Source organism: Sceloporus occidentalis, unplaced genomic scaffold, assembly GCF_023333645.1.
Source record: "Sceloporus occidentalis isolate IW3139 unplaced genomic scaffold, rSceOcc1.0.p SCAF_4, whole genome shotgun sequence".
In the NCBI taxonomy this organism is placed as follows: Eukaryota; Metazoa; Chordata; class Lepidosauria; order Squamata; family Phrynosomatidae; genus Sceloporus; species Sceloporus occidentalis.
Window position 1 is genome coordinate 164,226,174 of NW_028316984.1, and position 27,914 is coordinate 164,254,087.

The 27,914-nt window shown below is 41.3% G+C and overlaps 1 protein-coding gene across 1 annotated transcript; it reads right to left on the bottom strand.

Annotated features, from left to right (window-relative positions):
* Positions 1-1,436: 1,436 nt before the first annotated feature.
* ERG28 (ergosterol biosynthesis 28 homolog) lies at positions 1,437-27,809 on the bottom strand. Its single transcript, XM_089522248.1, has 5 exons — positions 27,625-27,809; positions 18,617-18,764; positions 14,684-14,774; positions 8,241-8,359; positions 1,437-7,642 (listed from the first exon to the last, which is right to left on the bottom strand). Exons 2-5 carry the CDS (start codon positions 18,747-18,749, stop codon positions 7,563-7,565), a joined length of 423 nt encoding a protein of 140 aa, XP_089378374.1. The 5' UTR covers positions 18,750-18,764; positions 27,625-27,809; the 3' UTR covers positions 1,437-7,562.
* Between the last annotated feature and the right edge of the window lie 105 nt (positions 27,810-27,914).

Below are 27,914 nucleotides of genomic sequence, written 5' to 3' on the forward strand. Positions count from 1 at the left end.
ATATAAATAAGCCTATTCTTAAGGAGGACTAGCATTCATTTCAAACTAATGGGCTATATTCAGTGTAGCTTGGGTGATGCTTTCTTCCTCTATTCTTTTCCACAGCAGCTCCATGTGGTGCCCATAAACTGGCTTTGGAGGATTTCTCAGGCTCCCAGAGTTGTACAGTGGACCCTTGGTATCTGCTGAAATTTGATTCCAGGACCTTCCGTGGATTCTAAAATCCATGGATGCTCAGGTCTCATTATATACAGTGGAAGAGTTACATTACATAAAATGGCAAAATCAAGGTTTGGTTTGGGGGAAGAAGGGGAATATTTTCAAGCTATGGATGGTTGAATCTGGAAATGCAGAGGGCTGACTGTAGTAAGGAGGGGAATCATCCACCTGATTCTTCTGAAACCCAAAATCCACAAAAATAGTGACAGCTTTATTAGCCAACCAAAATGGATTCTTCCAGCAGAGGTCCAGAGTTGGATCCTTCAAACTGAGTGACTCCATATTGATATATTTTATCAATTTCTTCTCAACCTCCTTTTAGGCTTGCAGTGGGAGGCAAATCATAAAAAGTCACCAGTAAACTGTTAAAACTAAACAGTGGAGCCTTCAGGTAAAAGGATTGGTTTTAGAGGTGTATCTCAAAAAAGGTATATTGCAATTACTGTCTTTTGCTTACTTAAATTTGTTCTCCTTAATTCTCTTTTATCAACAAATCTGCATTTTGTGGACTTTTTTTGCTTTGAAGTCTGACATGTCTAAATATGTTGTTCACTCCTTCTGCCTTGGTGTATATTTAAGCAATTTTATACCACAGAGTGATGGTGCAAAATTAAACAATAATAATGAAAATTTTATATGTGTTTACCCAATTTAAAACTTTATTTTGTTCAGTGGGATTTAGATTACATTCGCAAGCACATAACAGAGCAGTTTTGGGTGAGTTGAGGGGCAGTGATCTGATGGACTGTCTACACTAGTGGTCCCCAAACTTTTTTGGACTGCTGCCCCCTTTCCTCTGGTAACAACCCTAGTGCCCCCCATCTCTTGATATTAGGTCTACTGTTCTACTGCAAATTCAAAACAACCAATCTTGATCACTGCTCCCTTTGCCACTCGGTTGTCTTGGGAGCAGCAACTGAGCAGCAAGCTGTCCCTGTGGTGGCCCTGTGACAAAGCCAGTGTGGCCAAGACAGTTGCTGCTCAGCCAGCTGCTCGGTTGTTGCTCCCAAGGTAACCAGGTGCAAAGGAGACACTTCTTCCCATTGAGAAAGGACTTTCAATCCTTTGGCCGGGGAGGAGAGGGGTGCAGCTGGTGCATATGTAGATTTTTTAAAATATTTTTATTTGAGTTTGACATAGTTATTTACATTCATAACCAATATGTGTATTATAATATTACATATTGTTTCCAATATATATATTACATTCTATACAGATTACAAAATACAAATACTGAATACAATCTTCCCAAACTTATATATATTTCAATATGGTGCATATGTAGATTTACAGAGGCCAAATGCTCTGGACTGGAGACTGGCATGGATGGAGAAAGGGAGAGATTTTAACTACAGGAGTTATTCCAAGGCAAAGGACTCTTTCCAAGAATTGATCCCAGATACTCCTTCCCCAGAAACATGTCTTCCTCACACTGCTTCAAGTGTTCACCCACCCATAAAGAACATTGTTTGTTCTGCTACCTCTTCTCTTGGCCCGTCTGATGAAAGAAAGCAGGAGCAGCAACCTGCTAGGCAAGTCCTGGCAAAGTTCACAAAGCTTATGAAGGGTCCTAAATTTGAAAGTTCCTTTTTGCCACTATTTCTGCCTCGTCACTATGTGCTGTAACTCTTTGCTCCAGTCAGTCAGTCTGTCCCAAAATAGTGCCACTCATAGCCACAGAAGCAATGCTGTGTATCCACAGCTTGTGAGAATTTCCCAACTGCCAGTACAAGCAACAGATGCAGGTAAGAGAGCGAGCCCATGTGGGGAGGTGAAGAGTGGGAGACACCATCCACACAAGTGATCAGCAAGACTGTGCAGTGGTTTTCAGGGACACCCACCCTCATCATGGCCCTTAAGGTTCCTCTTGTCTTTCTTGCACACTAATACTTTGAAGACCTCCTGCTACCCCCTTTTTTGCTCATCACTCCCTGGGGGGATGTACCACTCACTTCGGGAGTCACTGGTCTATACCCTTGAGAGCAGCAACGCACCTGAAAAGCCAGATGAAGATGGTTTTGGACGTTACGGACACACCATTGTTGCTGCTGATGGTGGTTCCCTTCCCATTCCTGCCCAATTTTCTTTCTAGTAACTTACATAGGGCAAAGGACCAGGGAAATAAATGGAAGGAGTTCTGATCTGATGCTATTTGCAACCCACAGTAGTCTTCTTTCAGGTCCTACTGCCATTTGCAATGATACCATCATAACTTACAGTGGATGTACCAGGAACCTTCATAGTTGAAATGCCACTACAGGTGTAGTCTGTAGTCTTACTAAGATGGAACTGTCCACCTGGTGTTTTTGTGCAAGTCACTGTTCTGCATATGTCTGCTGGTTAGTGGGTGAGTAGCCCAGAGCAGAAACCTAAGAAGGGTCAGGTCTTGTTCTTGAATGGGAGACTGCCAAGGAATATCTTGTCCTATAGTTTTTGCTTTAGAAGGCAATGGCAGACCACCTCAAAGTAATTATTGCCTAAGAAAACTTTATGAAGTTCATGGGGTTGCCATATGTCAATGTCCAGACTGAAGGCACACAAACAGCTATGCTATTCTGTTGCAAAGCTAGCAAATTGTGAGCCTCCTTGAAAAAAAATGATCATGACCTAAGCTTTCTAGACAAGAGCTTTATCAAATGCATGAACTGTTATTTTTAAGCTGGCAAGCATCTGTACAAATTGGGAGTAGAGTGGGGGAAAGTCAGGAGAATGAAATATATACACATAAACATACACATTCATACACACAGTGGGGAAGAAATGAGTGTGTGCTCACTGATACATTGCACCTCCCTTTTCCTTCACTGGGAGCCCAGGGCAGCTGTATCTTCACCAGTAAATAATGAGAACAGGGGCCTCTCCTGGAGTTTGACACCCCTCCATGCCAACTCCAAAAAGAGAGGTCATAAGCCACACACAAGGTGCTGTACAGTGTCCTATGAGAGGTTGAAATGTTTCTGAATATTGCTCTTTCCAATGTTAGGTTTGTGTCCATCTAATTGATGCAAAGATACATTTACCTTTTCTGCCAGGATATGTGCTATAATCATCATCATCATCCTCATCATCTGCTTAATCTCAATGTATATATATCTAGAGAGAGAGAGACTTCAAGCATTTCTTCCCTCTTCAAAATCCAGTGAAGACAGGATGCAAAAAGGCTATATTAGCATAGTTATGTCACAGAAGCAGTGGCATCTTCTGGCTGAGTTCTTTGACTTCACAATATCACATTTTAATTAGTGTACATGAACTCTGTTTGGAAATCATTCCAACCATGGTTTAGTGCACAAGTGGGCAACTTGTATCTCCTCAGATTTTAACTGCAGTTACCATCGGAATAATGTATGCTGATGGATGACAAGACATGTGATATAGCACTAGCTGGATGTTGCCCATCCTCTACTTATGTGAGGCATGAAAAACCTAGCCTCCACCAGGGGCCCATTCACACTCAACCCGGTGTGCAAACCAAATTATTTCCATTGATTTTCCATGATCGAAACTCTCCATGACATTTTATCCCAATTCCCATTCACACTCGGGGAATGTGGTAAAATGCCATGGAGAGATTCCATCTTGGCAGTCAGTGATGGGGGCAAATGAAGAGGAGGAAGAGGAAAGAAGACCCAGGGCAGGTGCGGGCGACAGATGAGGAGGAGGAAGAGGAAGGAAGACCCAGGGCAGGTGCAGGAGATAGATGAGGAAGAGGAAGTGGAGGAAGAGGGCAAGAGGAGGAAGCCAGATCCATGGCAGGTGCAGGTGACATGAGGAGGAGCAGGAGGAGGAGGAAGGAAGACCCAGGTCAAGTGCAGGAGACAGATGAGGAAGGGGAAGAGAAGGAAGAGGGCAAGAGGAAGAAGCCAGATCCATGGCAGGTGCAGGCGACATGAGGAGGAGGAAGAGGAAGAAGGAGGCAAGAGGAAAAAGGCAGATCCAGGGCAGGTGTGGACGACAGAGGAAAAGGAGGGACAACAGACGCTGCAGCGAGGGTAAGATGAAGAGGAGATGGGAAAAGAAAAAGCAGTGGTAGCGAGGGGGGGGAGGAGGAGAAAAGAGGAGAACTCCGAATGGGATTGACTTGTAAGTTCTCATTAGCGGTTCCTGCAAAAAACTTGGTTCTTTTGAAAAGAACCTCTGAAATCCCCATCTCAAAACAAACAAACAAACAAACACCACAGGTTAAGGGGGATTTGCACCACCACCCCGATTCGGGTCAGGAAAACCCAGTGCAAATGTGAATGACCCCTGAATTCGGGTCAGGAAAATCCAGCATAAATGTGAATGACCCCAATTTAAACCGGTTTGCAAACCAATTTAAAATGTAGTGTGAATAGGCCCCAGGACTTGTGTTGTGTTCAATCCCTTTATGCAGTGGGAAGGAGAAATATTCACCTCTGCTTTTGGTTAACCATGGCCCTGTCAGTATAGTCTTTTAAACCAGTGCTACTCAAAGTGGTGTTTTATGGAAGGGTCCTGATCCATGAGTTACTGGCTGCTGGTCAATAACAAATTTCCAGGAAAGAAAGATATCAATTATAGTCAATAGACACAAATTAGGTCCTGCTACCTAGTGCAACTGTGGAAAACTCCAGCTGGTCCTTAAAGTCAGATAGCTTAAGAGGAAACTCTTTAAACTGTAGTTAACGTTAACTGTGATCAGTTTCAGGCAAACCAGCATCTGAATGGGGTTTCTGAAGCCACTTTGTTGAACCCTCATCTTAGCAGACAGGATATAACGAATGTCCCAGAGTCATATTTTGTTACCAAATCAAAGATTTGAACACCTGCCATGTACATGTATTTTTTTACAGATAGCTCCCCCCCAACCTTGGGGTCTGGTGTGTGTGTTTGGTCCCTAACAAATATTGTAAATGATTGAAGGTTTCTGGCTGCCCTAGATGCACTGAAATGTTTATTTTATTGTAAACTGAACAGCTTAACAAAATCATATTAAATGATTAAAAATGAACTAGAATAGCTTTTTTCTTATGTTTATTTCCCATTTCAGTATCTTCACATACTATTAATACTGCACATGAATTCATCTTGACTAAATATTAGGCACCATCACCAATATATTAGAAGTCTCCACTTTACCTGTAAGCATGCATCTCTTTAAAAAGTGAGTAAGTCCAATCCTTAACCATTTCAAAATCAAGTTGTTATTACAACCTAGATAACAAGGTACAATTTAGTATTTGTTATATATACTCGTGTATGAGTCATGAAATTTTGGTCAAAAAATCGACCCAAAAAACCTGGATCGACTTAACCACAGGTCAATGTAAATACTGTACCTTAATTCCTGTCAAAATAGTAACAATCCCCTTCTCTGAGTAGAATGGCAAAAGGCAAGCCCTCACTCCATCCCAGAAGAAGCAACAACAAAAAAGAACCGACCCTCTCTACTCTCTCCACTGTGGCACCACCACCAGCCTTTTTGAATGCCTTGGCAGGAAAACAGCTGAGTTCTTTAGCATCATTTTCTTTTGCTTCATCTTTTTACATCCTTTGTTACATGCCCCTATGTTTTACCCTCGATTTATCCACGGGTTCTATCAAAATCCATAATTTTGGCCCCAGAAACTGCCCTTCACTTATACTTGAGTATATACTGCAGCTTGAATGTTTCTGGAGTGCCAACATGAAAATGTATACCCTGACCCATGTCTGAAAATGTTCAGACTCTTAGAATGTAGGGTTATCAGCCAATTAAGTTACCACTGTACACCTCCAAGTATACCAAACTCAAGTGCCATTGCAATTTTGGCACCTGCCCAGTTTTTTCCTGTATGGTTTGGGCAACCCTGCATTATTCTTTATCATGAGAGATACATTCATTTTAAAATATATGTAAACTGGGCCTTATCCAAAATGAATTCCAGAATGCATAAAAATGAAACTATCATATTATTATGGTAACAAAAATAAAAAAATCTTTACAGTATAGCTGACAAAAACAGAAAATTATTCAATGAGTTAAACACATTGTAATTAGTTTAAAATGGCTAGAAATATAGAAACATTTTAACTTGGCACTGAAAAGAATGCTGCGCTAGCATTAGTTATATCATCTTTGGGTGGGAGCTGCAGTGCTGGGATACTACCACTGAATAGACCCTCTTCCTTTAAGGATATAAAATGCACTTCTCCTCTTGATCAAACTCCAAGAGGGGCCTCATCTGAAGATTTTAACATATGGGAAAGTTTTGAACATTTCAATCCCACTGGCTTAGCGTGCTAGCTGAAGTTAGTCCATTTATGTGTGGTACTCTGCTAAAAAAAGGCAGGTGTCTTATCTGGCAGGAGCGGTCATTACATAATGACAAAATACAACCATTTAGAAGGTGACTTTGCCTCTTTTTGTTTTTGTTTTTATCAGAGCAAGAACAATCTACTATTTCTGCTTGTTTCTCCAGTCCTTTTTCAACCTGGACCCCATTACCACCTCAAAGCCAACATTTTCAATAATGAAAGTAATTTTAAAAGCTCTTTTGGTATCTAGACTTCTTTCCCTAGCCTAGGTTTGATCAAGCTCTTGAACATATTTGGGAAGAATCCTTGCTGATCTCTTTTATTTATGCTTGATTTTGTCATCCTAAAGGGAGATTGAAGAAAAAACCCTGGTACCTTACTAAGAAAAGAAGATGAAATGAGAAGAAGCTAGTGGAGTTAGTGGAATAAGTTACTGAAAACCACAGTCAATTCTGTTAAAAGAAAAAAAAAACCCACTGAGTCTCTCTAGAACTTGGAATTAAACATTTCTTAGCACATTCCAGTATTAAGAACAGTAATGAAAGAGATGAAAACAAACATTTCTCCTTAGCTGACAAAAGCCAAGTCATTTTTGCATTACTGTTCCCTTGTTTAGTACAAACCATGTTTAAGGAAAAAAATAACAGTGTGCTGGCAAAACATACTCTGATCCCTTTCGTTTCACAATAATCTCCAGTGGATCTTAAAAAGTACTACAGTTCCTTCCTGCTGGATGCCTGAAGGAGTTGAGAGGCACCCCTGGAATATTACCTTCATTTGGCACCATTTATGGAAAACCCATTTTCTACCCTAAGACCTGCAGATGCTTTCTAACAGGAAACCAACATCCAGCTTGGCAGAGCCACTTAAATAGCTGTGCTTCTGCCACTGGTCTGAGATCAAGTGTTTCCTGTTCAAATCAAAATTGATGGGATATGCAAAGATGATTGACAGATATGCCCAGGAATGTTCTCACTACTAGTAAGTTACAGGGTGAGGATAGTAGGTCGAAGAGGCAATGTAGTGGTTAACACTGGAAAATGCCCAGTAGGTGATGGATTTAGCGTAAAAAAGGATCTGTAACTTCAGTTCCGTTTCTTGAGCTGTGACGTTTCTTCTACTTCTAGATACTGCAGCCCAATCAGCATACCCAAAATGGAGAAACCTGAGACAAAGAGATGGAAAAAGGGAAGGAACAGAGTGTAAGATTCTTAGTGTAAGAGTATTGGCTTGCTGTAAGAAATCCTAGTTGCTGTTGAAAAATCCAGGTTCAGCTCCATGTTCAGTTATGAAGCTTAGTGGATAGCTGCAAGCAAGTTACCGTTACTATTCAGCCTAACCTCATAGGGCTGCTTTCAGGCTAAAAATGCTGCTGTATCACACTACAGTGTTATAATGCTAGTTCACTTAACTACCATGACAACATTATGTGAAATTCTGGAGTTTATAGTTTAGAGAGACCCAAGAGCTCTCTGGCTGAGAATTCTAAATGCCCCTCCTTAAACTGCAAATTCCAGGATTTGATACAATGTTGCCATGGCAATTAAAATGGAATAATAGTGTTATAACAGTGTAACTTGATAGGGCTCTTTGAGAAAGAGCAGGCAGAATTTGATAAAGTAACTTTTTTGGATTACAACTCCAGAACCCCCAGCCAGTAGTGTTTCTATATAACTAGTATTCAAAAAAAAAGTAGCTTTCCCAAATTCTGAGAGAAGGCTAGAAACATCAGGCAACTTGAAAGAGTAAGAGCCTCTACTTACTTGCCACCATTAGGGGGGCCAGGACACCAATAGTTGCAGCTGCAGTGCCATAAATAAATACTTCAGAGAGGAAGTGTCCCAGGGCAATGAAGAAGGTCAAAAGTGTGATGTTATACAGGCTGCCAAAAAGAGAAATTTGTTGAAGAGAGGTGACTTAAAAAGAATTAGAAAGCATGCTAGCACTTTCCATATTTGCTTATGTAATGAAGCTACTTTCTGGACTGGCTTCTACCTGTATATCTCTTGGAAACTTTCTACATCAATTCAGCTGAGTCTGAAATATCTCAGTGCTGCATTTTTATTTACAAACAATATATACATATACGGTTTAGCTATATAAATTAAACTTTAAGTTTTTGTCTGAATGTCCATATATTACTACAGTTGGTCCTCCATTTTCGTGGGGGATCTATTCTGGACCCGCACCGAAAATGGTTCAAAATGATAAGGTTCCAGCCGGCTGAAGGGGAAATTTAAATTGATTCCGATCCACATGCGATTCTCACTTGCCGAGATTTGATTTATCAAAAAAGAAGCAGAAAAAATCAGTGTCAAAAAGACGCGGGTTAAATGGGTCTAGTGCATGGCCCTCCTCTCAGAATCGCTTCAGCGATTCTGATTAAGTGGGAACCAGGGTTGTTTGAACCGGTTCAAACCAATTCACGATCCGATTTAAAAGGTAGTGGGAACGAGGCCTATAAAAACTCATATGACCCCTTTCTGGGGGAAATGCTCTGTTCAGTTTAGAACCATTGCCTTTAATCTTGTGCACCTTCTATGAATAGAAGGGCTTCTTCCTTTTGTGGGAAAACTTTCAATCCAGTGAAGATTTTAACCAGTGGAAGGAGATTTATATTCCCCTCTTCCACTGTTAAGAGTATCTTCCAATGCCTTTTATTTTCACGTAACTTAAGAGCTATAATGGCAGTAAGCATCCAAGCTATTGAGAAGACACTTGACTTTATGCTCTTAAAAACACCAATACCATTTATTCATTATCCTGTTTTTAATTAGAATGCCTAAAGAATCTAAATAACAGCTCAAGCTCCATTCTCTCTCAATATGTTTAACTGTATTATGGAACATGTCTGATGAAACCCTACTGTCGAGTAAGTTTGCATTGGGCTACACTCTACAGATGCAATCCTATTGACTCATTTGTGAGAGTCAGCACTAATTGATACTGCAGAATATACTCTAAACACATATAGAATTGCTCTGTCTGTTAGTTATTTATCATTCCATTTTATTTTAAAACACTTAAACATACCTGATTATGTAAATGCAACTATTTCTCTTAACACACACTTAGAACAGACACACCCTACATGCAGGATTTGTTGCTGTCCTTTGTCATGAAGTGGGCTTTAACTTCTAGTTATGAATGAGAGCTCTCCAGTTAATAACAGCCCTGTCAAGGTTTTGCAAACAAAGGCTTACAATCCTGATGGACCTAAGAATATATATATATGCTTAATGATCACTTAGTACTGTACTGGAGAGTGTTAGGAAGGCAGAAAGATTATTCTGACTGTTGAGAGGGGAAAAAAGGGTAACCTTTAGGACTAAACAGTTTATTTCATGAACTTCAGTTGTATTTGAAGAAGCAGGGTTGTAGCTCACTAAACCTATATTGAAATAAACTTTTTAGTCTAAAGGGTTCTGCAAGACTACTCTTTCCCTTCCCTCTATATAGGAAAAGACAGTAACACAATCTTTTTGAGTGTAGGTTTTCCTTTAAAAGTATAGCTCACCTTTGAAGAATGACAGTACAAATGGCTGCTCAGCATGCAGTTCCTTGCCACTTTGGGTTACAGAGCTGAAGCTGCCAACTTTAATGATTAAAAAAAAATAAGCATTTGTGGCTTCTACACATGATTCCTGTCGAGGCAAGAGAGCCAAAGGAGGATGAACTGGCTGCTGGGTCTGGAACAGACAGCTAAGCTCCAATCGGCTGTATCTCTTCAAATGCACAGCAGGAAATGGGGACAGCACTGTATTCTGTGCTCGCCACAGCAAGGGAAGAATTACTTATGAGTAACAAAGAAATAGCTATTACTTAAGTAAATGATGCCAGTCTTGACAACTCTCTCTCTCTCTCTTTTTATATATATATATATATATATATATATATATATATATACCAAGTATATATATATATATATATATATATATATATATACCAAGTATATATATATATACCAAGAACTGGCATAACTAAAACTTGATAAATTCAGTCTGTACGTTTTTTCTAGGCCAATAACATTTTAAATTTGTATTTTTAATATATTGTTTCAAAAATATTTCTGAATACAGAAAATGCAAACAAACCTTATGATGGCAGTGTCTTGCACTCCACTGGCTTTTAAATCCATGTTCTAGGTTGGGAAAATCTAGATTGGAATGAGCAACTTTGGGCTGTCTGGAGGCCAGTTCTTGACCCCTCCACACTTTGGGATTTGCCACAGGACATACCCACCTTGCTACAAATTACTTTTCATTTCCCCCCAGCAGAATGTGACCAGAATTTCATAGAATCATAGTTGGAAGAGACCACAAGTGCCATCCAGTCCATTTTACTAGCTTGTTTGCAAGAATGTCATGGGGAACTTTGTCAAAGGCCTTACTGAAATCAAGATATACTATATCCACAGCATTCCCTTCATTTACCAAGCTGATAATTTTATCAAAAAAAGAGATAAGATTTGTCTGGCATGACTTGTTTCTCTGAAACCCATGTTGACTTTTTGTGATTATGGCATTCCCTTCTAAACATTAGGAGGAACTTCCTGACAGTAAGGGCTGTTCTACAGTGGAACAAACTTCCTCGGAGTGTAGTGGAGTCTCCTTCTTTGGAGGTCTTTAAGCAGAGGCTGGATGGCCATCTGTCGGGGATGCTTTGATATGGATTTCCTGCATGGCAGGGGGTTGGACTGGATGGCCCTTGTGGTCTCTTCCAACTCTACGATTCTATGATTCTATGAAATGTTCAGAGACTCTCTGTTTAATGATCTGCTCTAAAATCTTTCCTGATATTGATGTCAGACTAACTGGACAATAATTGTTGGGATCCTCTTTTTTCCCTTTTTGGAGATGGGGACAATGTTTGTCCTCCTCCAGTCTGCTGGGACTTCTGTTGTCCAGGAGTTCTCAAAGATTATTGCCAATGGCTCTGAGATTTCATTTTCCAGCTGTTTTATTTAATGCCCTTGGATGTAACTCATCTGGTCCTGGAGACTTTACTACCTCTTTACTTATTCTATGCCTTATTTCTCCTATTGTGTCTTCTCCTCCATTTTCCTCAGGTTGAACACACTTTTCTTTTTCTGAAACGACTAAGGCAAAGAAGGTGTTGAGTAATTCTGCCTTTTCTCTGTCCCCTGTTAGCATTTTGCCATCTTCTCCATGTAGTTGCCCTACTATTTCCTGCTTCTTCTTTTTGCTGTGAACATACCCCCTAAAAGCCCTTTTTATTGTTCTTAAACTCTCTAGCAAGCCTGAGCTCATTTTGCACTTTAGCTTTTCTGACTTTACCCCTACACTTGCTAGCTATTTGTTTGAATTCTTCTTTGTTGATTTCCCCCCTTTTCCATTTTGTATACATGTCCTGTTTAAAACTTAGCTCCAATGAAAGTTCTTCAGTCATCTATCCTGGTCTCTTGAGATATGTCCCATTTTGACTCCTGACTGGAACTCTTTGAAATTGTGCCTTCGGTATCTCCCTTTTGAGAAACTCCCATCCATCCTGAACTCCCTTCTTTTTCCGTATCCCTGTCTATGGGGTAACCCCCCAGTATTTTCCTAGTTTTACTGAAATCAGCTTTCCTAAATAATAATAATAATAATAATAATAATAATAATAATAATAATAATTTATATTCCGCTTAATCTCAGGGAATCCAAGAGGATTACAGCAGTAAAATATGATACAATGTGCCCTTACTTTACGCGGGGGTATCCGTTCTGGACTCCCCTACATAAAGCATATATGGCCTATGCTCGAGCCCCATTTAAATGAATGGGGCTCGTGCACACAGCGGCGTAGTGGCATGCCTGCGCCATGGGCACACACACCATTGTTCCCACCCCTTCTCCCTGTGCGGCTTTCAGCCTATGCTGAAAGCTGCGTAAAGTGCACACGCAAATGATGCAGGTGCACTGTACAATTAAAAGAGATAGATTAAACATTCCAAAATCCCCCACCCTCCCCCCTCACATAAAAACATAAGTCCTAAAATGAGATTAAACTGAAAAAAAGTTAAAACATTAATATACATTACACTAAAATGAGATAAAAATTTCAAGCAGAGGCCGGGTAGGGTTCATTAAAGATAAGAAAAGGAAGATGAAAGGGGAATCGGGGGAGGCAGATCAGCAAGGGTGTTCTAATCTGGAAAGTATAGAATGCATGTCTGACTATGCCTGGCTTTTTCTTTGCACTGCATAACAAATTCCAGGATGACATGATCATTCCCATCTAAGGATCCTGCCACTTGCACCCCATTAACCAGGTGATCCCTGTTGGTTAGGATCAGATCTAAAATAGCTGACCCTCTTGTTGCTTCTTCCACCTTTTGGACCATTAAATTATCTTCCTGACAAGTGAAGAATTTGCTAGAGTTTGACTTCCAGCAAATATCAGGATAGCTGAAGGCACCCATCACTATTACATCTCTCCTTTCTGAGTGTGTAGTCAACTATTCTAGAAAGGCATCATCCAATTCTTCAGACTGACTTGGAGGTCTGTAGTAGACTCTCACAATAACTCCCCTGTTGTTTCCCACTCCTTTCATTTTTATCCAGATCCTCTCCACCTGGCTTCCAGAATATAAGTCCTGGATGTTTTCACAGGTGTAAACATCCCTGACATATAATGCTCTTCCTCCTCCTTTCTTGTTTGGTCTAGTTCTCTTTAAAAAGTTATACCCCTTTATTACTACATTCCAATCATGAGACTCATTGCACCAGGTTTAAGTGATGCCTATTATATCATATTTGCTTTGTTGTGTTAGACGTTCAAGTTCATCCTGTTTATTTCCCATGCTCTGTGCATTAATGTAGAGACATCTAAGACCATGGGTCCTCCCCACTTGCTGCCTCTGTAAGGTTTTTTGCTTCTCACTGTTGGGTCCTTGCACTATTTGCCTTGTTCCCTCTATAACAGTTTGACTGTTATCTCCAGCCCTTGATGAACTCCTGCCTTCCAAAATACTGTCTCCCTCCCCCTTGAAACTCATTTTAAAGCCCTGCTGATCAAATTTTTGAGTCTACTGGCAAAAATGTTTCTGCCAACTGGCGTAAGGTGCAAACCATCTCTTGCCAGAAGTCCCCCTCATGGAACTGCAGCCCATGATCCAAGCATTCAAATTGTTCTTGGCAGCACCATTTGCGGAGCCAGTTGTTTACATCTGCTATTTTCCTCTCCCTTCTTGGATCATGCCCTTCAACTGGGAGAAGAGATGAAATGACAGCCTGTGCATCCAGCTCTTTCAGCTTCCTACCCAGAGCCTCATAATCCCTTCTGATATCTTGAAGGCTGTGCCTTGCAGTATCATTGGTTTTCACACAAACCAAAAGAAAAGGGTAACAGTCAGTAGGCTTGACAAGTTTTGTCAGCCTCACTGTCACATCATGGATCTTTGCCCCAGGGAGACAACACACTTCCTGAGACATCTTGTCAGGCCCACAAACCATTGATTCTGTACCCCTCAGCAATTTAACTTCTAGAAATAAAATTTAACTCATAGTTCTGAAAAAAAAATCCAAACACCCCTCCAGCTAGCATTAAAGCAAGGCCCTGCTTGAGGTTTCAAAGAACACGAATTAATAAATAATAATAATAAATTGTTCATTTATTAACCGCTTTTCCAACGATCAAAGCGGTGTACAGAAATTGTTAAAAACAGACAATAAAAACAGTAGAAACCACATCTTAAAAGTACATAATTAAAATCATAGATACTATACATCGATATTCTCTTCTCTGGAACATTTTCCTGACAGAGAAAACATGAAAGAGGTTTGAGCCTGAGCATCAGTCTTATTCTTTAACATTGTGAAGAAACTGTGCATATGGAAATGTGGTGAGACTGCAAGCAGTGGGGTCAAGGTTTTTTGAGAGGAGAATGTTATGTTGAGGAAAGGCAGGCTACAAACCCCATGATAAAGGATTTTGGTGGAATTAGAAAGCAGTGCTTCTTTATAGCACAGCATTTCAAGGGTATCAAATTGGTGGTGTGTAAGTCCCTCCTTCATGCCTGTTCTCATTCTGTGAAGATGAAGTATTGCAACGAAATAACAGCTATTCTCCAACTATACATGTTACATTGAGAAATATCAAGCTAGTTGAGAATCCCTACAGGGAACTGAAAAGTGTGTAAATTAATGATAATGGGGGAGGTTAAGCATTTCCCCCTCCCCCACTTTATCATCCCTGAACCTACGTTTTGTTGCGGATATCAATGGCACAGTAGCAGCGGATCACAGAAGAGAGCAAAGTCCAGATGCCAAAGGTTCGAGCCTGAAGGCCATTTACTGTGCAGAAAGAACAAATGCAGAATTAGAACACCTCCTTTTCTCATCTCCTCCAACTCCAGACAAATTGGTTCAGCAGGCACCAAAAAGAGATAAAGGATGCATCTTTATTGCAGGAATAATGTAATGTGATACTGCTTTAATTGCAATGGCTCAATGGTATAATAATAATAATAATAATAATAATAAACATTTTATTTGTATACCGCCCTTCCGTAAGATCAGGGCGGTTTACAGCAGTTAAAATACACAGTATGGAATTCTGGGATTGTAATTTGGTGGGATAGTCTCCGTTTAGTCATCTTGGCTTCTAGGGAGAGCTCATGCTTGATTTGCTCTATGACCCATTTATTTGTCTTTTTAGTAGCCCCCAGTATCTGTAGAACCCTTCTCAAGTACCACATTTCAAATGAATTGATTTTCTTCCTGTCAGTTTTCTTCAATGACCAGCTTTCACAACCAAACACAGAAGTGGGAAATGTGATGGCATGGACAATCCTAACTTTAGTATTCAATGATGTACATTGCACAGTACAGGTTGAGATTTCAGATTCCAAAATCTGAAATATTCCAAAACCCAAAACTTTTTTCATGGGTGGCTGAGATAGTGATGTTTTCTGATGGTTCAGTACAAACAAACTTTGTTTTCTGCACAAAGTTATGAAAAAATATGTATAAAATTATCAGGCCTGATAATTTTATACATATTTTTTTCATAACTTTGTATAAGGCATATATGAAACATAAATACACTTCATGTTTAGACTTCGGTCCCATTTCCAAGATATCTCATTATGCCTAATATCCCCCCCCCCCCCCCAAAAAAAAATAAATAAATCAAAATCCCAAATACTTCTGGTCTGAAGCATTCTGGATAAGGGAGACTCAATCTGTAATTCTTTGCAGTGGGAGCTTGTGCTAGGATGAAATTATCTGGGTTACTGACAGCTACACAGTCTCTCCAAATAAGCCAGAATGTCTTGTAATATCCTAAGACTAAGCGCCTGATGTGGCAGGAGTTGCTAAATTCGTATTACTTAACAGAGCTCATCCACAGTGATTGATACTAGATTTCTAAGACGGTGAAAACACAACTGACTGTCCATTTCCGAACACTTGGAAAATGTTCATGTGCTCTAAAGAAAGATGCTACACAAAAGTGCCTTGGTTGGCTCCAGTCCTAGATATGATTCACAAAGGAATATAAGAATGACATTATCTTCTGCCTAGTGCCATGGTAAATTTGCATGGGGATGATCTGTTATAGCTTGGCCTTTTGGGGAAAAAAATGGGCAAACCCTGGCTAATGCCTTACTTAGAACTACAGAAACACAAGAGGTCAAAGGGAAAAAGCTATAGCCCAATGGCAGAGTATTTGCTTTGCATACAAAAGATCCCAGGTTCAGTTCCTGGCCTCTCCATGTATGGCTAGGAAATTTGTTGTTGGACTTTCAAATACACATGCCCTTCATGTATACTCACATGGGTACATGAACAAAGAGAAGTGAGACTAAGCAGGAAAACATCCACAGAAATGTGGTGTGCACACACAAAGATTTCTTTTTTTGTATAATGCCCTTTAGGCATTATTAGGAAATAGATGACTCTAACAGGGGAGGGCAGTTCACACATAATAGTTCTTTAAAAGACCGAAATGCATAGGGTTTATTGTTATGAACAGGGGTACTGAAGATAACTCATATACATGGCACAAGCCCCAACCACAGGTTTGTCATCCATGGATTTGAGCATCTGTGGATGGCAAGCCCCATTGACTTTAATGGCCGCATGTGCCTGCAGCCATGGGACAGTGGCTGCACATGCATTGCCATTGAAAACCACGGGACTTGAGGTCCCTTGGTTTTTGCTTTCTCCAGGGGGTGGAGGTTCCAGAATGGAACCCCCTCAGATAAGAAGGGCCTACTGTACATTCATTACAGGGAGAAGATTGGCTAGTACTGTATACCCACCTCCCAAGTGTATGAAGCAGTACACAGACTTAATTAATCAAAAGGCAAGTGAGCTTATGATATAAAGAAGGGAAGGGAAATAGGTTTTTCCACAGAAATAATAGAGCTGAGGATTCTCTTTCCCATGGGTGAAAGCTCCTCTCTATAACTCTATCAGCTTTATAACCCAGCTTTCTAAAACCTGATATCCCTTCAGGTAGTGTCCTCTGGAATCCAAACAATAAAGAGAATCACATAATGACAAATTAACCACATGTTTTGGAGGCAATATCTGATTAAAGCAGACATAACACTTCCACAACATACATTAAGCCAGTACATCTGAGCCACTATCAGTAACAGAAACAATATAACCAGAGGGACTGATAAGTTTACTCAGTATAAAATAGCTTCCTATCTTCCTTGGGGATGTACAACACAATACAGATGTGAGGTGTACACATGCATTTCCCCCCTCATATATACATACGTATTTTGGGCAGCTCCAATGGGCCCGGTTCTTCATCTTATCTACAAATACTCAAATAAAAATATGGCTCCATCTTTTACATTAGCAAGCTGTGCCATAGGTAGACATGGGTCTGAATTCAATTGTTAGTCCCAACTAAAGTAGATTTATTGAATGAATGATATCACATAAGTGTTGATTTAATAATTCCTATCAATTCAACATGGAGAAATGTAAGGTATTGCACTTAGGACGGAAAAATAAAATGCACAAGTATAGGATGGGGGACACCTGGCTGAATGAAACTACGTGTGAAAGGGATCTAGGAGTCCAAGTAGACCACAAGTTGAACATGAGTCAACAGTGTGATGCGGCAGCTAAAAAGGCCAATGCAATTTTAGGTTGCATCAATAAAAGTATAGTGTCTAGATCAAGAGAAGTAATAGTGCCACTGTATTCTGCTTTGGTCAGGCCCCACCTGGAATACTGTGTCCAGTTCTGGGCGCCACAATTCAGAAAGGACATTGAGAAACTGGAGCGTGTCCAAAGGAGGGCGACAAAAATGGTGAAGGGTCTGGAAACCATGTCCTATGAGGAACGACTTAGGGAGCTGGGGATGTTTAGCCTGGAGAAAAGAAGGTTAAGAGGTGATATGATAGCGCTATTTAAATATTTGAAGGGATGTCATATTGAGGAGGGAACAAGCTTGTTTTCTTCTGCTCCAGAGAACAGAACCTGGAACAATGGATGCAAGCTACAGGAAAAGAGATTCCACCTCAACATTAGGAGGAACTTCCTGACAGTAAGGGCTGTTTGAGAGTGGAATGCACTCCCTCGGAGGGTGATAGAGTCTCCTTCCTTGGAGGTCTTTAAACAGAGGCTGGATGGCCATCTGTCGGGGATGCTTTGATTTGGATTTCCTGCATGGCAGGGGGTTGGACTGGATGGCCCTGGTGGTCTCTTCCAACTCTATGATTCTATGATTCTACTAGGTCTACTTTTGCTAGGATTAACAATTGGATACAGTTCATGTTTCAGCAAAATCTATATAACGTGTATCATAGGAAGGAAGGAATCTTGTGGCACATTTAACATTAATTTGCTTCAGCACAGTAATCTGAAGAGTCCAAGAAATGTGCCACCACAAGTTTGTTTTATATACGAACAATTCTAGATCTCTGAAAATTGTAGTAATATCTGTAGTGACTTTTAAACTCTCACACTTAAAGGAAACAGACTTCTGGCTGGATTCAGCTATTTCAAGTAACAAATGACTGACAATTAAAAAAACAGGAAATGAAAAAAATCTTTTGAGATATGAATTAACATTTCCAGACCTCAAGCAAAACAGAGAACTCAGTGCTAATGTTCCAGTGCTTCTCATGTGTAAAAAAAGAAAAGAAAAGTCATCCTGTATATCTTACCGAGGTTTGGCTTGCCTGTGTACAGCTTCTCAGAGAGAAAGCTGTGATCTCTGAAGCTTTGCACTGTGTTCCCCATGGCAATGATGGACACCATAACTAGCCAGCTACGGAGTACATTCAGGAAACGGCTCATCTTGCATCACACAACCTGCTCAGGGAACAAAGGCAAATTCTAGAGTTCATGATACCCTTCTGCATCCTAATATGTAGTCACTCTATCTACCTTCTACTAAATGTTTGAATCCTTTCTTCCTAGATCAGTGTACAGACCAGGAGTGGGAACTGGGAGGCCCTCCAGATGTTGCAGAACTGCACCTTCCAGTATCCTCCACAACTGACTATGCCATCAAAACTGTTGGGAATTGCATTAAAATAACATTTGGAGAGCCACAGCACTCCCACCCAAGACCATCCTTTGAGGAAAAAGGCAGCTTTCTTTAAGGATCACCTAGTTGAACATATTACATTCCATAACAAAGAGAAAGGCAGAAACCTCACACATCTCATCTACAAAGATATTGGCATGATGGATGATTGTTCCAGAAGGGATAGTTACTGAACTATGTCAAGTTTCATTTTTATATATACCTAATTTGTGGCGAATGCCTCCAGAGGCTCAGTAGAAACAATTTTCATGAATGCACAAAGAGGACTGGCTACACATCAATCTTGCTAATCATTTCATGTTCAACCCTCCACATACCTGATTTCAATCTATAGCAGAGAAAGCCAATTAACCAAGAAAAAAAGGAAAGTATTAGGCAAAGTGATAATTTTTCTGCTGCCCATTGATAGCCAATCACCTATTAAATTTACACCATTGACTACCAATTAGTTTCTGGGCAAGGTACAAAGTGTTGGTTATTATCTTTAAAGCCCTATATGGGTACAGGCTACCTACAGGACTGGTGCCTCCCATAAAATCCTCTCCATACACTCAGGTCCTCTGGTGGACATTTAGTCAAATCAGAGAGGAATAGGTTGGCAACTGTCAACCAAAGGACTTTTTCTTCAGCCTCCCCTAGACTGGTGAATGACCTATTGGAAGAGATTTGACAGCTGAATATGCTGTCAGAATGTAAAAGAGCATTGAAGACCAGTCTCTTCTGGCAGGCTTACCGAGATGATAATTGTGAATTTTAAATGACAAATTTTAAATGTGGATTGTTTTAACATGTATACATCCTATTCGTCCTTTTAAACTTATGTGTATTTTAACTCATCTCTTTCACCTGATGTTGTTTGTCTGTTAATTGCTGTTGTTCCCTGCCTTGATCCATGGGGAGAAGCAGGTAACAAGCAATAACAATAATAATATCATCAAAAATACCATCTGAACTGGAAACAAAACAGAAATAATAATAATAATAATAATAATAATAATAAATATGCTTGGAGACTCTGCTGATTCAGCAATGTCTTTATTTAATTCCACTCTTTCTTCAACTCTCAACAGCTTTGCTCCTGTATCTGTACGCATGTCTTCTCCTATGACTAGGCCTCAGCCCTGGCTCACTCCCACTATCACGTTCCTCTGGTCCTGCTCTCGAGCAGCCGAACGTCTTTGGAAAAAGTCTAGAGAACCGGCCGATTTCATTCATTATAAATTCATCCTTCTTTCTTTTTCACGCGCTCTGTCTATGGCAAAACAGAACTATTTTAAATCGCTGATCTGCGCTAATGAGAGGCGTCCGCAGCGTTTGTTCTCCTGCTTCAACACACTACTAAAACCTTCCTTTCTCCCATCTTCTCATCATTTTCCCCCACTGACTTCTCCAACTACTTCATCACTAAAGTCACTACTATTCGATCTGAAATAGTTCCTCCCAACTTGCCCCCTACCACTAACCTCCTGGTACCTTCTACTAATAAACTCTCTGGGTTTCCCCCTGTTTCTCTGGATGAACTCTCTACGCTGCTAAATTCTTCCAAACCTAATACTTGCTCTCTTGATCCTATTCCCTAACGTCTCCTAATCTCTATAGCCCCTTCTCTCCTGCCCTCGCTCCTCTATATCTTTAATCTCTCTCTCTCTATGGGTTCCTTCCCTTCTGACTTCAAACATGCTCTCGTTTCCCCAATTCTGAAGAAACCCTCTCTCAACCCCTCTTCTTTGTCTAGCTATCGTCCAATTTCTCTTCTTCCTTTTCTTTCTAAGGTCCTAGAACGGGTCGTTTATTCTCGCTGTATTAAGTTTCTTGAAGCCAACTCCATCATGGACCCTTTCCAATCTGGCTTCCGCCCACGGCACTCTACAGAGACAGCCCTCAACAAGATCTCCAACAATCTCTTGCGGGCCAAGGCATACGGCCTCTACTCTATTCTCATTCTTCTTGATTTGTCTGTGGCCTTTGACACTGTTGATCACTGTCTCCTGGTTGATTTACTTTCTGACCTTGGGTTCTCCGACTCTGCTCTCGACTGGTTTAAATCTTACTTGTCAGACAGATCTTTTGCAGTGGTCACGGGTGGTCAGACTTCATCCTCTGTTCCCCTATCTGTTGGAGTTCCCCAGGGCTCTGTCTTGGGTCCCCTTCTGTTCTCTCTATACACACTGTCCCTAGGTAAACTCATCAGTTCTTTTGGTTTCTCCTATCATCTGTACGCTGACGACACTCAGCTGTATCTCTCCACCTTTCGACGGGGCTTGAACAGCAAGTTTCTTCTTGTCTGACTGCCATCTCTCAGTGGATGCGGCTTTGGCGCTTGAAGCTCAACATGTCTAAGACTGAGCTTCTTGTCTTTCCACCTAAACCCACCCTTCACTATTCCTTTTCTGTTTCTGTTGACGACACTTCTATTCAACCGGTTCATCAAGCCCGCAGTCTTGGCTTCATTTTTGACTCTTCTCTGTCATTTATTCCCCAGATCCAGGCCACTGCCAAGGCCTGTAGATTCTTTCTCCACAACATTGCCAAGATCCGTCCATTCCTCTCAGCCTCTACTGCCAAGACTCTGGTCCATGCCCTAGTGGTTTCACGACTAGATTATTGTAACCTCCTTCTGACAGGGCTTCCTCTTTCACACCTCCATCCTTTAATCTCTTTCCAGTATTCAGCTGCCCGTATTGTCACATCCGCTCACTGCTTTGACCATGTTTCACCTCTTTTATCGTCCCTTCATTGGCTCCCCTTCCCCTTCCGCATCCGGTACAAGCTTTTATTATTGACTTTCAAAGCCCTCCATGGATTGGCCCCTCCTTACTTATCTGACCTTCTTTCTCCTTACATTCCTACTCGCACCCTCCGCTCTTGTAGTCAAGGTCTCCTGTCATAGTGTAGGACTACCACTGCCCCCTCCCGAATTCGTCCCTTCTCGCTTGCTGCCCCTTACTCCTGGAACCTTCTTCCCCTATATGCACACCTCATCACTTCTCTACAAAGTTTCAAAACTGAGTTAAAGACTATATTGTTTAGAGAAGCATTTCCAGAGGCTAGCCCCTCTCTGACCCAGAAAGCCTCCTTTTAACCATTAATTAAGAAGCCAAGCACTTCCTCCAGTCCATCTGCCTTGGTCCAGGCCTCGGAGGTGGAGAACTGCTGGACCTGATCCCATTCCCCACCACCACTCCCTTCTCCTTTTGAGTCGTGTCTTCTTAGATTGTAAGCCTGAGGGCAGGGAACTGTCTAACTAAAAGATTGTATGTACAGCGCTGTGTAAATTTACAGCGCTTTATAAATAAAGGTTAATAATAATAATAATAATAATAATATTTATATACCGCTCTTCTGAGGCGATCAAAGCGGTTCACAAAATCATTTAAAACTTTCACATCATAAAAACAACCTCTCAATGTATCAATCAACAAAAACCAATAAAAATCGAACATCAATAAAACAAGCAATAAGACAAGCAAGGAATCTATCAATTGTAGTTAACCATTTGTATCAGGGGAGACAATCTCTATGAGGAGTCCGAAGGAAATGCTAATTGGAAGAGGTGGGTCTTTAAAGCTTTTTTGAAGGCGTCCAATGTGGGGGTCGTACGAAGCTCTTCTGGATGTTTATTCCAGTACATTGGTGCTGCTGATGAAAATGCTCTCTGGTGAGTTGCTGTTAGTCTCACCTTAGGGTGTACTAATAATTTTTTTCCTGATGTTCTGAGAGTGCGGGGCGGACTATATGGGGAGAGGCGTTCCATCAAGTAACTCGGGCCCAAGCCATATAGGGCTTTATAATACAGGCCTATGACTAATGCAGGCCTATGACTCACATCTTCAATTATCAAAGCCAATGGGTCCCAATATATTACCCTTGTGCCGATGGGTCCCAAAATATTAACATTAAGCTAATGGGTCCCAATACATTAGCCTTAAGTTAATGGGTCCCAATACGTTAGCCTTAAGTCAGTGGGTCCCAATACGTTAGCCTTAAGCCAATGGGTCCCAATACGTTAGCCTTAAGCCAATGGGTCCCAATACGTTAGCCTTAAGCCATTGGGTCTCAATACATTAGCCTTAAGCTAATGGGTCCCAATACGTTAGCCTTAAGCCAATGGGTCCCAATATATTAAACTTAAGCCAATGGGTCCCAATACTTTAGCCTTAAGCCAATAGGTCCCAATACGTTAGCCTTAAACCAATGGGTCCCAATACGTTAGCCTTAAGCCAATGGGTCCCAATACTGTATATTAAACTTAAGCCAATGGGTCCCAATACGTTAGCCTTAAGCCAATGGGTCCCAATATATTAAACTTAAACCAATGGGTCCCAATACATTAGCCTTAAGCCAATGGGTCCCAATACGTTAGCCTTAAGCCAATGGGTCCCAATATATTAAACTTAAACCAATGGGTCCCAATACATTAGCCTTAAGCCAATAGGTCCCAATATGTTAGCCTTAAGCCAATGGGTCCCAATATATTAAACTTAAACCAATGGGTCCCAATACGTTAGCCTTAAGCCAATGGGCCCCAATACGTTAGCCTTAAGCCAATGGGCCCCAATACGTTAGCCTTAAGCCAATGGGTCCCAATACATTAGCCTTAAGCCAATGGGTCCCAATATATTAAACTTAAGCCAATGGGTCCCAATACGTTAGCCTTAAGCCAATGGGTCCCAATATATTAAACTTAAGCCAATGGGTCCCAATACGTTAGCCTTAAGCCAATGGGTCCCAATACATTAGCCTTAAGCCAATGGGTCCCAATACATTAGCCTTAAGCCAATGGGTCCCAATATATTAAACTTAAGCCAATGGGTCCCAATACGTTAGCCTTAAGCCAATGGGTCCCAATATATTAAACTTAAACCAATGGGTCCCAATACATTAGCCTTAAGCCAATGGGTCCCAATATATTAAACTTAAGCCAATGGGTCCCAATACATTAGCCTTAAGCCAATGGGTCCCAATATATTAAACTTACGCCAATGGGTCCCAATACATTAGCCTTAAACCAATGGGTCCCAATACGTTAGCCTTAAGCCAATGGGTCCCAATATATTAAACTTAAGCCAATGGGTCCCAATACATTAGCCTTAAGCCAATGGGTCCCAATACATTAGCCTTAAGCCAATGGGTCCCAATATATTAAACGTAAGCCAATGGGTCCCAATACATTAGCCTTAAGCCAATGGGTCCCAATACATTAGCCTTAAGCCAATGGGTCCCAATATATTAAACTTAAGCCAATGGGTCCCAATACGTTAGCCTTAAGCCAATGGGTCCCAATATATTAAACTTAAACCAATGGGTCCCAATACATTAGCCTTAAGCCAATGGGTCCCAATATATTAAACTTAAGCCAATGGGTCCCAATACATTAGCCTTAAACCAATGGGTCCCAATACGTTAGCCTTAAGCCAATGGGTCCCAATACGTTAGCCTTAAGCCAATGGGTCCCAATACATTAGCCTTAAGCCAATGGGTCCCAATACATTAGCCTTAAGCCAATGGGTCCCAATATATTAAACTTAAGCCAATGGGTCCCAATACATTAGCCTTAAACCAATGGGTCCCAATACGTTAGCCTTAAGCCAATGGGTCCCAATATATTAAACTTAAGCCAATGGGTCCCAATACATTAGCCTTAAGCCAATGGGTCCCAATATATTAAACTTAAGCCAATGGGTCCCAATACATTAGCCTTAAGCCAATGGGTCCCAATACATTAGCCTTAAGCCAATGGGTCCCAATACATTAGCCTTAAGCCAATGGGTCCCAATACATTAGCCTTAAGCCAATGGGTCCCAATACATTAGCCTTAAGCCAATGGGTCCCAATACATTAGCCTTAAGCCAATGGGTCCCAATACATTAGCCTTAAGCCAATGGGTCCCAATATATTAAACTTAAACCAATGGGTCCCAATACATTAGCCTTAAGCCAATGGGTCCCAATACATTAGCCTTAAGCCAATGGGTCCCAATATATTAAACTTAAACCAATGGGTCCCAATATATTAAACTTAAGCCAATGGGTCCCAATACAATAGCCTTAAACCAATGGGTCCCAATACGTTAGCCTTAAACCAATGGGTCCCAATACGTTAGCCTTAAGCCAATGGGTCCCAATATATTAAGCTTAAACCAATGGGTCCCAATAGATTAGCCTTAAGCCAATGGGCCCCAATACGTTAGCCTTAAGCCAATGGGTCCCAGTATATTAAACTTAAACCAATGGGTCCCAATACATTAGCCTAAAGCCAATGGGCCCCAATACGTTAGCCTTAAGCCAATGGGTCCCAATATATTAAGCTTAAACCAATGGGTCCCAATACATTAGCCTTAAGCCACTGGGCCCCAATACGTTAGCCTTAAGCCAATGGGTCCCAATATATTAAACTTAAACCAATGGGTCCCAATACGTTAGCCTTAAGCCAATGGGTCCCAATATATTAAACTTAAGCCAATGGGTCCCAATACATTAGCCTTAAGCCAATGGGTCCCAATATATTAAACTTAAGCCAATGGGTCCCAATACGTTAGCCTTAAGCCAATGGGTCCCAATATATTAAACTTAAGCCAATGGGTCCCAATACTTTAGCCTTAAGCCAATAGGTCCCAATACGTTAGCCTTAAGCCAATGGGTCCCAATATATTAAACTTAAGCCAATGGGTCCCAATACATTAGCCTTAAGCCAATGGGTCCCAATACATTAGCCTTAAGCCAATGGGTCCCAATATATTAAACTTAAACCAATGGGTCCCAATACATTAGCCTTAAGCCAATGGGTCCCAATACATTAGCCTTAAGCCAATGGGTCCCAATATATTAAACTTAAACCAATGGGTCCCAATACATTAGCCTTAAGCCAATGGGTCCCAATATATTAAACTTAAGCCAATGGGTCCCAATACAATAGCCTTAAACCAATGGGTCCCAATACGTTAGCCTTAAACCAATGGGTCCCAATACGTTAGCCTTAAGCCAATGGGTCCCAATATATTAAGCTTAAACCAATGGGTCCCAATAGATTAGCCTTAAGCCAATGGGCCCCAATACGTTAGCCTTAAGCCAATGGGTCCCAATATATTAAACTTAAACCAATGGGTCCCAATACATTAGCCTAAAGCCAATGGGCCCCAATACGTTAGCCTTAAGCCAATGGGTCCCAATATATTAAGCTTAAACCAATGGGTCCCAATACATTAGCCTTAAGCCACTGGGCCCCAATACGTTAGCCTTAAGCCAATGGGTCCCAATATATTAAACTTAAACCAATGGGTCCCAATACGTTAGCCTTAAGCCAATGGGTCCCAATATATTAAACTTAAGCCAATGGGTCCCAATACATTAGCCTTAAGCCAATGGGTCCCAATATATTAAACTTAAGCCAATGGGTCCCAATACGTTAGCCTTAAGCCAATGGGTCCCAATATATTAAACTTAAGCCAATGGGTCCCAATACTTTAGCCTTAAGCCAATAGGTCCCAATACGTTAGCCTTAAGCCAATGGGTCCCAATATATTAAACTTAAGCCAATGGGTCCCAATACTTTAGCCTTAAGCCAATAGGTCCCAATACGTTAGCCTTAAACCAATGGGTCCCAATACGTTAGCCTTAAGCCAATGGGTCCCAATATATTAAACTTAAACCAATGGGTCCCAATACATTAGCCTTAAGCCAATGGGTCCCAATACGTTAGCCTTAAGCCAATGGGTCCCAATATATTAAACTTAAACCAATGGGTCCCAATACATTAGCCTTAAGCCAATAGGTCCCAATATATTAAACTTAAGCCAATGGGTCCCAATATATTAAACTTAAGCCAATGGGTCCCAATACGTTAGCCTTAAGCCATTGGGTCCCAATACATTAGCCTTAAGCCAATGGGTCCCAATACGTTAGCCTTAAGCCAATGGGTCCCAATATATTAAACTTAAACCAATGGGTCCCAATACATTAGCCTTAAGCCAATGGGTCCCAATACGTTAGCCTTAAGCCAATGGGTCCCAATATATTAAACTTAAACCAATGGGTCCCAATACATTAGCCTTAAGCCAATAGGTCCCAATATATTAAACTTAAGCCAATGGGTCCCAATATATTAAACTTAAGCCAATGGGTCCCAATACGTTAGCCTTAAGCCATTGGGTCCCAATACATTAGCCTTAAGCCAATGGGTCCCAATACGTTAGCCTTAAGCCAATGGGTCCCAATACGTTAGCCTTAAGCCATTGGGTCCCAATACGTTAGCCTTAAGCCAATGGGTCCCAATACATTAGCCTTAAGCCAATGGGTCCCAATATATTAGCCTTAAACCAATGGGTCCCAATATATTAAATTTAGCCAATGGTCCCAATGTATTAACCCAGTGGTCCCCAAACCGTACTCTTTAAGGGATTTTGGACTTCTGCTCCCAGAATCCCAGACTGTTGGCCAACATGGCTGAGGCTTCTGGGAGCTGAAGTCCAAAATCTCTTAAAGGGCACAGTTTATATTAACCTTTAAGAAGCCCTCCTCCTGGAACCCCAGACAGCCCTAATGCTGGCCACACTTCCCAGTGTCATTCCCCTCAGTCGCCATGACCTTCACAGAGGCGACCGCGGCCACAGAACAGGTCGCCTACCTGCTTCCCAGCTGCAGCAGAGATCTCACTCCCCCTGCAGCCAGCAGCCCAAGGGGCCCTAGCCCCGCCTCTCCCCCGCTCTCCGTGCAATGATTGGTCCGCTGTCAGAATTCTCTTTCTCCTGGTTGGCTCTCACGGCCTTCGGCCCGCGCCACTTGAGTGGCTGGGCACCTGTGCCAATCAAACGGTTCGAAACCTATTAAGGCGTTATGACGTAAGCTTCCAAGGGGGTGTGTGAAGAAAACGATAGTGTCACCGAACCTATCCCCAACCCAACCCCGCCCTTCCTG